Here is an 11,913-nt window from a genome sequence, read left to right as displayed (position 1 = left end):
ATTTAAATAACATTTATTTAATGTCATCAGTAAGCATTTGTAGTTGTTTAGAAAATAAAGCTCTTCCTTTACAGAGAAATTTTGTTTTACAGTCATTTTACCTTTTATACAATAGAATTTGATACAAATATGTTCTATTTGTCCATTAGCTTTAGTCTAATATTAAAACAAAAACACATTCTTAAGCAAAAAGAGTAAACATGAAAGTATTAAATTGTACTGACCACAAAAAAATACAATTGGTCAAACTATATCATTTCTGCACATCCTTCAGTTATTCACACTCAATTTCAGTGAGACACAAATAATATAATAATACCACTTCGGTTTGAGTTATAGATATAAATAGATCCACATAAATTAAACATGTGCCGTAAAAGTACTAGTATTTAAATTGTGCAAAAGCAGCCTGTTCTTACAGTGTAACAGTCTGAAATAAGTTTGAACGGAATGAAAAAACAAGGATAACATTAGCAGTAACCATAAAGACTGAAATTGTGATGTACAGTAGAATAATAAAACATTTTGTTTGAAAAAATGTTACAAGATAAGTGCATACTAAATGTCTTGAGAGAATGTGGTAGTAGTAAGGCTGTGGTCTGAATTTTTTTTCATTCAATTAATGAAATCATAACATCTGATTTTGAAAGACTTTTTAAATCAATTTCAATAATTACAGTACAAATTTAAATGTGCTTACTTAAAATACCACAATCTGTTTAGGCATGGTCCCACCAACTGGCTGCAATTTAAAACATACTGGCTGTGATATTTTTTCTTGAAAAAAAAAAAAAAAAAAGACACACTGTAGATACCGTATCACATAGCAGTAAAACCTCAAATCAGTTTTGGATTAAAATTGCACTTGCTTGAATTCGCAGGTATGTTTGGTTTGATATCCGAGCTGTTGCTCAACAGCGTATGAAACAATGTGCACTTTAACCTTGGTCTTAACTGGCTAGCATTTCATCTAGTCCGTTGATATTTTCAGGCACTAAACCCTCTTCAATCGCCGCTCTGGATTCCTGCACCTTTAAATCAATTGAAAATCAATTAAAAGCCTTTCAGAATCCATAATAGTGATATATTTACATATACTGTGATGTATATAAAATACATAAGCAAACTATTACTCACCTTAAAAGGTTGACTAATACCCACAATGCACTGCAAGTTGCTGCTGTAATAGCACAGTACACATTCGCCCCCAAGAACTGGAATTTCATCTTTATTCACGTAAACCTATGAACAAAGAAAAGAGAATTTACTACTGCTTGTCTGACAAAACTTATTCAGCAGCCTTTAAAGCAGGGGTCGGCAACCTAGCAGAGGGATAATCGCTGGCACACGAGTAATAGGGAAAACTGCATACTGACGTACATTTTAAAACAATAACTTCTCATTGTCACACAGCTTGTTAGGAGCTATAAATACTACTAAGGTGTGAGAATTAACTTGCGCTAGTCTACGGATGTGCGCGCGACCACTGCGCATACTAGGCGCTTCAGATCAAAGCCTGTGTGGTCGGACAGTGCTCGTCAGTGTCAAAATGACTGAAATGGGCAATCAAATCAAACTAGGCAGGCCGTTCACTGAAGCAGAGAGTGAAGCCTAAGTTTAACATTGAAAGACAGCAAGGTAAAATCAAGCTGCAAATCATTTAATATCAGTCACTGTTTTACGATAGAAATGTTACATGACCGACAGCTATATCCAGTGATGCAAACAGGATACAGCTGTTAAAGGAGAGTTCCACTTCTAGAACAACAATTCACAAATAATTTGAGATGTTCATGTCTTTTTGTCTTCAGTCGTAAAGAAATTATGGTGTTTGAGGAAAGCATTTCAGGATTTTTCTTCATATAATGGACTTCATTGGTGCCCCGATTTTTGAACTTCCAAAATGTAGTTCAAATGCGGCTTCAAAGGGCTCTAAACGATCCCAGCCGAGGAAGAAGGGTCATATCTAGCAAAACAACCGGTCATTTTTTTTTTTTTCAGAGAATAAAAATTTGTTTACTTTTTAAGCACAAAAGCTTGTGTAGCACAGGCTCTGGGATGCACGTTCGCGTACTATTGAATCACGTTGAAAGGTCACGCGAAACGCAGGCGGAACCACAGTCCCAGTGTTTACAAAGCGAACGCGCAAAGACTAAGAAAGTGCGAGTAAGTCAAACGCTATTTACAAACAAAAAGGTACGATGTTGGATGATTCTGAAGTTGTAGGAGAAAATAAGATGGAGTTTTTTGCCATTCTCTACCTTTTTGAGCCGGAGTACGCAGATGATGAACTTAGACGTGATTTGTAGTAGTGATGAGAAGTTCGGATCATTTTACAGACTCGGACCTTTGAGTCTCGTTCAGCAAAATTAGCAAATCTTTTGTTGAATCATTTTGTTCATTTTAGCAAAATATAATTAAAATGTTACGTGTTACTTCCTCAACACATCTACTGCTTACACAAACATTGATCACACTACAAACAAGACAAAACTATAATGCTATAAGAAACAGAAAATATTAATTCATTGTTTACCTGGGTTTTTAGTCTGTAATTAGCTCACCTCACCTCTTATCTCCCCAGTCTTCCGGTTTGATGAACGAACGACTCAAAAAAACCCGAAGACTCGAAACAGGTGAACTAATTCCAGTACAGAACCTAGTAGGATATTGCGCATGTGCGACTGAACAAATCACTCCCTGAGATGACTCGTTCTTCCTGAGTCACATTAAAGATTTGTTCAAAAAAAGAACGACCCATCACTAATTCATAACATCGTGAACGTGCATCCCAGAGCCTGTGCTACACAAGCTTTTGTGCTTAATAAGTATACAAATTTTTATTTTTTGAAAAAAAAAACTACAGATTGTTTCGCTAAATAAGACCCTTCTTCCTCGGCTGGGATCATTTAGAGCCCTTTGAAGCTGCATTTAAACTACATTTTGAAAGTTCAAAATCAGGGCACCAAGTCCATTATATGAAGAAAAATTCTGAAATGTTTTCCTCAAAAAACATAATTTCTTTATGGCTGAAGAGAGAAAGACATGAACATCTTGGATGACAAGGGGATACGTAAATTATTTGTAAATGTGTTCTGGGAGTGGACTTCTCCTTTAACCAGAAAAGTCATGCCGAAAAGGTTGCTGACCCCTGCTTTAAAGAAACATAGATAGCTAATTTTGCATACCTGAAAGAGCTCATCACTGAAAGACACCTGGTCATCCTTCACCCAGGTGTACGTGATATAGTCTGACACGCTTTTAAAACCAACCTGTGAAGTGACAAGCACAAGGTTTATATTAAAAACACCCCGAATAAAATCTAGTTCACAATAGTTACTATTGTAACCATACACAATTGTATACACTACCTGTCAAAAAATTTGACAGTAAGATTTTTATTGTTTTAATTGAAGTCTCTTCTGCTCACCAAGCCTGCATTTATTTGATCCCAAAGTACAGCAAAAACAGTACAATTTTGAAATATTTGTACTATTTAAAACAACTGTTTTCTATTTAAATATATTTTAAAATGTAATTTATTCCTGTGATTTCAAAGCTGAATTTTTTAGAATCATTACTCCAGTCACATGATTCTTTAGAAATCATTCTAACATTCTGATTTGCTGCTCCAAAAACATTTATTGTTATTATGTATTATTACAAAACAGCTAAGTAGAATGTGCTTTGATGAATAGAAAGTTTAGAAGAACAGCATTCATCTGAAATAGAAATAATTTGTAACATTTGATTGATTTAAAGCATCATTGCTAAATAGAAGTACTTATTGCTATATTTTTTTCCCAAAGAAAGAATATATATATATATATATATATATACTGACTCCAAGCTTGTGAATGGTCCAGTGTATAATGTTACAAAAGCTTTTTATTTTTTTAAGATAAATGTTGATCTTTAGATCTTTCTATTCATCAAAGAATTCTGAAAAAATGTACTTAAATTGTTTTAAAAATTGATTATAATAATAAAATGTTTCTTGAACAGTAAATCAGCAAATTAGAATAATATCATGTGACGCTGATGCTGAAAATGTATCTTTGATGACAGGAATAAATGACATTTTAAAATATATTCAAAATAGAAAACAGTTATTTTAAATACTAAAAATATTCCACAAATTTAAGTTTTCGCTGTATTTTGGAAAAAATAAATGCAGGCTTGGTGAGCACAAGAAACTTGTTTTAAAAAAACATTAAAAATCCTACTGTTCAAATACATTTGACTGGTGGTGTAGCTAGTTTTATTTGATTATATATTCAGTCCGAGACTCTTATCAGAGCAGACCACATTTTGGGAACCTCCCTCACCTTATATAAACCGATCCAGTCCCATGCACTGGAGGGAAAGGACTGAAGAAGACTGTAGGTTATGAGGGCGTCAAAGTCGGCACTCCACTCTCCTTCAGCGCTCACCTGCACCAATGGCGTCTTGTACATCTTTCTCAACTAATGAAAGAAACAAATGGTCATTCTTGCAACATTTTATACAACAATAATAGCTATTATTTTAGCCAGCTCCACCTCCATACCTCCAAGCGAAAGATGCCGATGACAGGCTTATGGTCGCTAATGCCATACTCCATTTTACTCGTGTAAAACTCCTGGCTCAGTTTTAGAGGGAACTCCTCTTGCTTGTGTTTATTTGTCTCCTCTTGATTTTGACCGTCTTCATTACCTTCCTCTTTGGGCTTCACCCTCCAGAGAATCCTATCGCACCATGCAGGTTTGCGTTTCTTACCACTAGAGGAAAACAAGTTTAAATTGGTTAATAACATACAATAAAGCTAGTTAATTTGAATCCCTTCAGCTGGAAGAACATTGGCATGTCTTGTACGGCCATCATTCAATAGTGAAAATGTATGTCAAAGGGCATTTTCACTAAGCGAGCCGAGTCGTCCACATGCTTGATGAGCGTGTATGTTGCAAAGATCTAAACGGCTACTAGAAACAAAGGTGACATGATAAACATTAAACACTTAAACTCTTTGCAACACACAGCAACTATATCCAATCATAGACTGCATCTATATGGATGTTATTAATGGTGCTTCATTTCAGCAGTAGATGAATGGGTGTTACAGGACGGGATGTGCGGCACACAATGCACTCGTCTGCATTAAAGTGTAAACGAGGTCTGTCAGCTCTAGGGCAAAGGAAAAGGCTTTCCGAAGTGCTACTATACTATTAGGGAAAGGAGTGTTTGTGGAATGCTAATCAAGCAGGGTAGGAAGCTTCAAATTAAGAAGCACATGGGAATTTTAAAGCTTACTTAAAACCAAACCATGTCTTCTGTTCCCTGCAGGGGTGAAAAAGAGCACGTGTGAACATCTGACAGTTAAAAACAGCCCTGGAAGAGGAGCTGCAGGAGATTCATGATATTATGGTGATTACTATTGCTATTCAGGAAATGTACTGTCATTAAAGTCAACATGAAATCCATTTTAATTCCACTATCAAAAATGTTCATGTCTTTCTTTCTTCAGTCGAAAAGAAGCACAGGAAAACATTTCAGGATTTTTCTCTGTATAGCGGACTTCAATGGGAGCCAGTGGGTTGAAGGTCCAAACTGCAGTTTCAGTGCAGCTTCACAGGGCTCTACACGATCCCAGCCGAGTAATAAGGGTCTTATCTAGTGAAACGATACAAAAACTACAAATTTATATACTTTTTAACCACAAATGCTCATCTTGCACTAGTACTTTCCCGCTCTTCATTCATGACTTCACGCATTAAAGAGTCACGTTGGAAAGTGCTAGTGCAAGACAAGCATTTGTGGTTAAAAAGTATATAAATTTAAATTTTTTTTAGAAAATGACCAAACGTTTTGCTGGATAAGACCCTTATTTTTCGACCGGGATCAGGTAAAGCCCTTTAAAGCTGCACTGAAATTGCAGTCTGGACCTTCAGTCCGCTGATCCCCACTGAAGTCCACTATATCGAGAAAAATCCTGGGATATTTTCCTCAAAAACAACAATTTCTTTTCGACTGAAGAAAGAAAGGCATGGACATCTTAGATGACATAGGAGTGTGTAAATTACCAGAAATTTTAATTCTGGAGTGACCTTATCTTTTAAGAAAAATAAGAAAAAAAAACAACAATATAATTCCAAAGGCATTACATTTTAATGATTTTAATGGAATAATGTGCAACAATTAAATCATTCACAATAAGACCAGGAATGTGCATTTAAAAAATGGTGATTTCATGATGACTTTCAAAAATACAATATACAGCAGGATGTATTATGATAAGTTGTGTAATTTACCTTGAGTCATAGTTGTCTGAGTGCAAGTCAAATTTATAGGTGGGTTGAAAATCTAGAGGTCCTTCTTCAAACTTCTGCAAAGCAGCTTCCTTCTGCTTCATCATGGTGAGCTGGTGAGAAATTGACATGCACAGGCACATACTAAAATTATTGCATAAATTAAAGGGGACATATCATGAAAATTAAACTTTTTCCATGTTTAAGTGCTATAATTGGGTCCCGGTGCATCTACCAACCCAGAAAATGTGAAAAAAGACAACCCAGAAACTTCAATTTGGTAAGCCCTTCTCTGCAAGCACATAAAAAAAAACGCATTGACCTGCGTATAGACATTGTTGCTATATCTACTGATCAGTACCTGATCTTTAGGCCAAAGTAGATTATAACGCTGGCTGGTGATGCAGTTCCTTACAAAGAGCATCCCGTGGTCCTCGATACGAAAATTCAAATCCCCAAACCAGAGCACCACCCTAGAATTCATATGTATTACAGAACAATGATAAGCAATAATGATCAAAAAACATAATCAGATCATACACAGAAGACTTTTATGTGGTTATTATATCATGCACGGGACTGACTTGTGGTCCAAAATGCGTGGTGTGTTTTTGGTGTCAAATGTCTGAGCATCTAGAATATACTCAAACTCATCCACCCTCTGGGAGGCGTAGTTCATGTGGGCGGTCAGGTGACAGTTCAGGAAGCAAAGCATGTGACCGTAGAAGGACAAACGGATGGACACGCCTCCTTTGTTACCCTTTAATTGTAAGAAAATAAAGATGAATTCTTGCACAGCACATTTTTGGTGCAATTCTTAGTAGGTTTATCAAGAGTTGCTATCAAAACTATAACTAATTTGCATTTCCATGCACTTACCCAGTAGCCGTAGAGTCCTGTGCGGGTGTAAGTGACCTGAATGTCTCTGATAAATGGGACATGCTCCAGCTTGGAAAAGAAAAGCAAGAGTAGACCCTGCATCCGTATGGAGGACACCTGAATGGACCAGAAAATATATACATATTTTATACTGTGTATGTATATATTTAATTGTAATTATAAATTATATTTATTAATTCATTATTAATTTATATATTAATTCATAATGTTCATTTTAACAAATTTATTATTAATTTAGTATAAATTCATTACGTAAAATGTAATAAAATATGGAAATTATAAGTAATGTATCTATAAATTATATTACAATGTATATAATTATATATAATTTAATATAATACATATAACTACATATAATTTTAATTGTTTAATTTGTATGAATTTACAATTATTTAAAGATATTATTTATGATTAATTATTTAAATATATAATATGTAATTAATAAATTATATATATATAAATTATAATAATAATTAATATTAAACAATACTACATAACTGTAATTATAAGTTATGTATTAATTATAAGTTATATGTATTAACTATATATATATATATATATATATATAAGGAAATATATGCATATATAACATAAATTATATTACAGTGTATATAATTACATATAATTTAAATGGTATAATTTCTATACATATTTTTAATTCCTTAAATGTATTACTTATTAATTATTTTAATTAACTTAAATATTTAATTAATATACAAATAATAAATAATTTAGAATTATAAATTATATTATGTAAATTATAATATAATTCATATTAAATTATTAATTGTTAATTATAATTTCTATTAAATAATACTAAATAATTGTAATTATTAGTTATATGTATTCATTATTCATCATTTTAATTACATAAATATGTGTGTGTGTGTGTGTGTGTGTTTAATTTGAATTCTATTAAATTAAATTTAAATTTAAACTAAATATATTTAACTAAAGAATACATTTATAGGTGATTCATTAAACCACCAAAAATTTCCCATGCATATCTCTACCTGTCAGAGCTGCTCTATATATAAATAACTAAGAAATCAGTCAGTCCATTAGTGATATAATCCACCGGTTCATAGTGAATCACATAATTAGTATGATAATAAACAAAACATTCTTCGTATGAGTCAGTTAGAATCAGCACCTTGATATAACCCAAAGGAGCGAGCGTGTTCATGAAGAGGTGACTCCAGGAGTCTTCGAAAGCCAAATCTGTGACAAACTTCAGAGGGGCAGCCTTCACCTCCTGCAGCCTGAACAGGAGCAGCATCACAGATGTTAAGACACCAACCACATGCTTCTGAGGTAAAATAACTGCTGTTATTTACTTCATGGTCTGTCTCTTCATTCAAATACTGAAACTCACCCGATCACATAGAGGTCGGGTTTCTTTGGGGAGCTCAGCTGAAGCAGAGAGTCCACATCGTCAGGAGGCTCGGCTGTGGCCACATTCCACGTGACGACGTACAGCCTGCGGGTAAAAGAAAGAAAGATTCAGTTCAATAAAATAACAGCTCTGCTTGTGTAACTCCAGTCCTTACAAAACAGCTCAGATTAACAATGACACCAATTCAACTAATCATCCGAGAAATTTTAAGCATATCACACTGCAGCTCACAATCATAAACAGCTCAATCAGTTTAACCATTTTGAAGAACTACACTGACACTTACGTTCATTTCTCTAGAACGACAGATAAAATGTGCACAATCGCCACAAAACCAAGCTAAACACCTGCAGACAACGAGAGAAGTGAAAGGCAAAACCTGAACTGGTCTTTCTTAGGTCGTCCCGCAGTCTGCCTGCAGACGAGAAAAGCCTCATCTAATGTTTTAGCCACCTGAGCGTGGAGTTTATCGTCAGCGTCCAGATCGTCCACGCAGGTCATGAGCATAGCCAGACGCTGTCGCACATACAGACGGCTGCTGGTGGACTCTGTGCAGGTGCTGGCCACGCTGTCGGAGCGCGATCGCAGGTTTCCGCTAAAATATTCAGATATTTCCTCCATGCTGAGCGACAGTGGCCGGTCACGTAAAAAATGGCCTGAGTGTTGTTGCGCGTCTTGATAGATATTTCGTCTCGAGTTCCAGGGAAGCAAAACCAGTTGTTCTAATAATTCATAATACAGCAAAATGTGTGATATAGGCTGTAGGGGGAGTAAATGGAGGCTCTAGTGTAGGCAGACCTTTAGATTTAAAGATTAAAACCCTAATCTGGTTTAACAGGGGCCTACGTGGCCCACGCAACACAATCAATCTAAACTACAATCGTGACCCTCAATATGCCATTTACACAACACAATGGATAAACTGTTGGAAATAAATTAATTATTTCTCTTTCTCTGACATCAATTCTTATATCTGATCTTTTCATGCTATTTGTATTTGTTTATTTTATCATCTCTCTCTCTATATATCTATCTATCTATCTATCTATCTACCTATCTGTATAGTATGTGACTAGTACATCTTAAAAAAGAAATACACTACCAGACAAAAGTTTTTGAACAGTAATATTTTTAAGTTTATTTTTAGTTTTTTTTAAAGACGTCTCTTCTTACAGCAAAAATAGTAAAAAAAAAAAATTTAAAATATTTTTACTATTTAAAATAACAGTTTTCTATTTGAAGATATTGTAAAATTGTTATTTATTCCTGTGATTTCAAAGCTAAATTTTCAGCATCATTACTCCAATCATCAGATCCTTCAGAAATCATTCTAATATGCTGATTTGCTGTTCAAGAAACATTTATTATTATTATTATTATTATTATTACCAATATTTAAAGCAGTTAAGTACATTTTTTCAGGATTCTTGATGAATAGAAAGATCCAAAGATCAGCATTTACTAGAAATAAAAAGCTTTTGTAACATTATATGCTATACCATTCAAAGGCTTGGAGTAAGTATAATTTTTTAAATTTTTTTTTAAAGAAACTAATGCTTTAATTTAGCAAAGATGCTATAAATTGATCAAAAGTGATGATAAAGACATTTATAATGGTTACAAAAGATTTCTATTTCAAATAAATCCTGTTCTTCTGAACTTTCTATTCATCAAGGAAACATGAAAAAATTCTACTCATCTGTTTTCAACATAACAATAATAATAAATATTTTTTTGATCAGCAAATCAGAATATTAGAATGATTTCGGAAGAATCATGTGACTGGAGTAATTATGCTAAAAATACAGCCTTAAAATCACAGGAATAAATTACATTTTAAAATACATATTTAAATAGAAATCAGTTATTTTAAACAGTAAAATATTCAAAATTGTACTGTTTTGCTGTACTTTCCATGAAATAAATGCAGGCTTGGTGAGCAGAAGAGACTTAAAAAACATTAAAAATCCTACTATTCAAAAAACTTTTTTAAATTATATATTATAGTGTGTGATTAAAAAAAAAAAATCTTGCATCTTGTTAAACCTTAAATAGAAATCATATTTTATATTATTTATTATATAGTTATGAAACTGCTGGCCAAAATATGAACTGTAAAACAGTTTAGTTATCCATAAACAACCAAAACCCCCCACATGAACAGAAACCTGTTGTAAAACCCAAGCTAATCCCAACATGCTTATCCCTGCTTCATGGGTTTACCACTTCAGCAAACAAGAGACTAAACTCTTCAGACTGGATGTTTAAACAGAAAAAGCGCTTTAGGTCTTTAATCGATAGCCTTGTGACAAAATTACAACACATGTTTGTGCTCCATGAGAAGAAAGTCTGAATGGAAAACTGTATAGCAATATCTGCGCATTGACATGATGAGAATGTGTTTGAGGTTTGAACCCCAAATGAGGTGATTCTTGATCACTATTGTGGCCTGTACAAGTTACTTGCAATAGGTAAATACATTATCAATAACTTAGAATTAAAAAAACATGCTAAATGTAGAGTAAGATGAGATGTTTACCCAAAAGTGTCCATCTTGCTGTCTTTCTGCTCCAGACTGACAGAATTCAAAGCCTGTGACAAATCTTCCTCCATCCTCTCCAACCTGTCAAACATACGATCACATGTATTTCTCAGGAACCTGCTTTGCATCTCATGTGCATCAAAATACATCGTAATGAAATCATTCATATTCTCTTTCAAACACAGAATTGGTGCTGTTAATGCAACACGTGTAAGACCAGTCATTATCTAATAACAAATAAATGATTAATTCACTGGCTCTTATGTTTTCCTGTGGTTATAATATATGTAAGTATTAAATATGATTATATTCATTATGCTATGTTCAATGTTAAATGTTGCTGTAATACTCTACACATTAAGGCAACACTTCTCATATCACTGTACATCCTGAAATGTCAAAAATGATGACAGATATTATTGAGAATATCTACGATGAATATATGTAAAACAGTATTCAAACTACCTGTTAAACCTCGCTGTGTTTGCTTCCGCAGTCTCAAAGTCTCTGTGGTGTTAAACAATTAGTGGAGACAAAAATATCCCGTATCATCGCGAGCTGTGCACTGTATTTACATGAGAGTGGGTGTGTGAATGTACACGCAGACTTCACTGAACAGTCAATGGCTGCTGGAAAGTTAAAATAAAAGTCCTTATGGGACGCCACTCATTGGAGGTTTTTCTTTAGTCGAATGAAACGTTTAACTTATATAAAAATACATATTTTGTACTGTGTAAATTGAACTTTTATTACATGCCAAATGTGGGCCTAATTAAACGGCGTAAAAAATT

General features: G+C 33.9%; 1 protein-coding gene across 2 annotated transcripts; it reads right to left on the bottom strand.

Moving 5' to 3' along the window:
• Positions 1 to 10: 10 nt before the first annotated feature.
• inpp5ka (inositol polyphosphate-5-phosphatase Ka) lies at positions 11 to 11,729 on the bottom strand. 2 transcript variants are annotated; one of them, XM_051129665.1, is made up of 14 exons: positions 11,588 to 11,729; positions 11,120 to 11,203; positions 8,560 to 8,664; positions 8,338 to 8,446; positions 7,164 to 7,280; positions 6,869 to 7,044; positions 6,646 to 6,757; positions 6,288 to 6,397; positions 5,290 to 5,316; positions 4,550 to 4,760; positions 4,329 to 4,466; positions 3,189 to 3,272; positions 1,138 to 1,242; positions 11 to 1,031 (listed from the first exon to the last, which is right to left on the bottom strand). In XM_051129665.1, exons 2-14 carry the CDS (start codon positions 11,191 to 11,193, stop codon positions 951 to 953), a joined length of 1,449 nt encoding a protein of 482 aa, XP_050985622.1. In that variant the 5' UTR covers positions 11,194 to 11,203; positions 11,588 to 11,729; the 3' UTR covers positions 11 to 950. The 2 variants fall into 2 exon arrangements, with proteins under 2 accessions (XP_050985622.1, XP_050985623.1); XM_051129666.1 differs by lacking the exon at positions 5,290 to 5,316.
• Positions 11,730 to 11,913: the final 184 nt, after the last annotated feature.

Source organism: Labeo rohita, chromosome 15, assembly GCF_022985175.1.
Source record: "Labeo rohita strain BAU-BD-2019 chromosome 15, IGBB_LRoh.1.0, whole genome shotgun sequence".
NCBI lineage: Eukaryota > Metazoa > Chordata > Actinopteri > Cypriniformes > Cyprinidae > Labeo > Labeo rohita.
This window is presented reverse-complemented; position numbering and strand designations above follow the sequence as displayed.

Excerpts from the sequence above, each read along its gene's own strand:
- inpp5ka (XM_051129665.1), bottom strand. The coding sequence starts at position 11,193 with ATGGAGGAAGATTTGTCACAGGCTTTGAATTCTGTCAGTCTGGAGCAG. Across the intron at positions 8,665-11,119 it reads AGCAAGATGGACACTTTTGG|GCTGTACGTCGTCACGTGGA; the intron begins GTAAACATCTCA and ends TTTTACCCGCAG. Across the intron at positions 7,045-7,163 it reads CAGGACTCTACGGCTACTGG|GGTAACAAAGGAGGCGTGTC; the intron begins GTAAGTGCATGG and ends TTACAATTAAAG.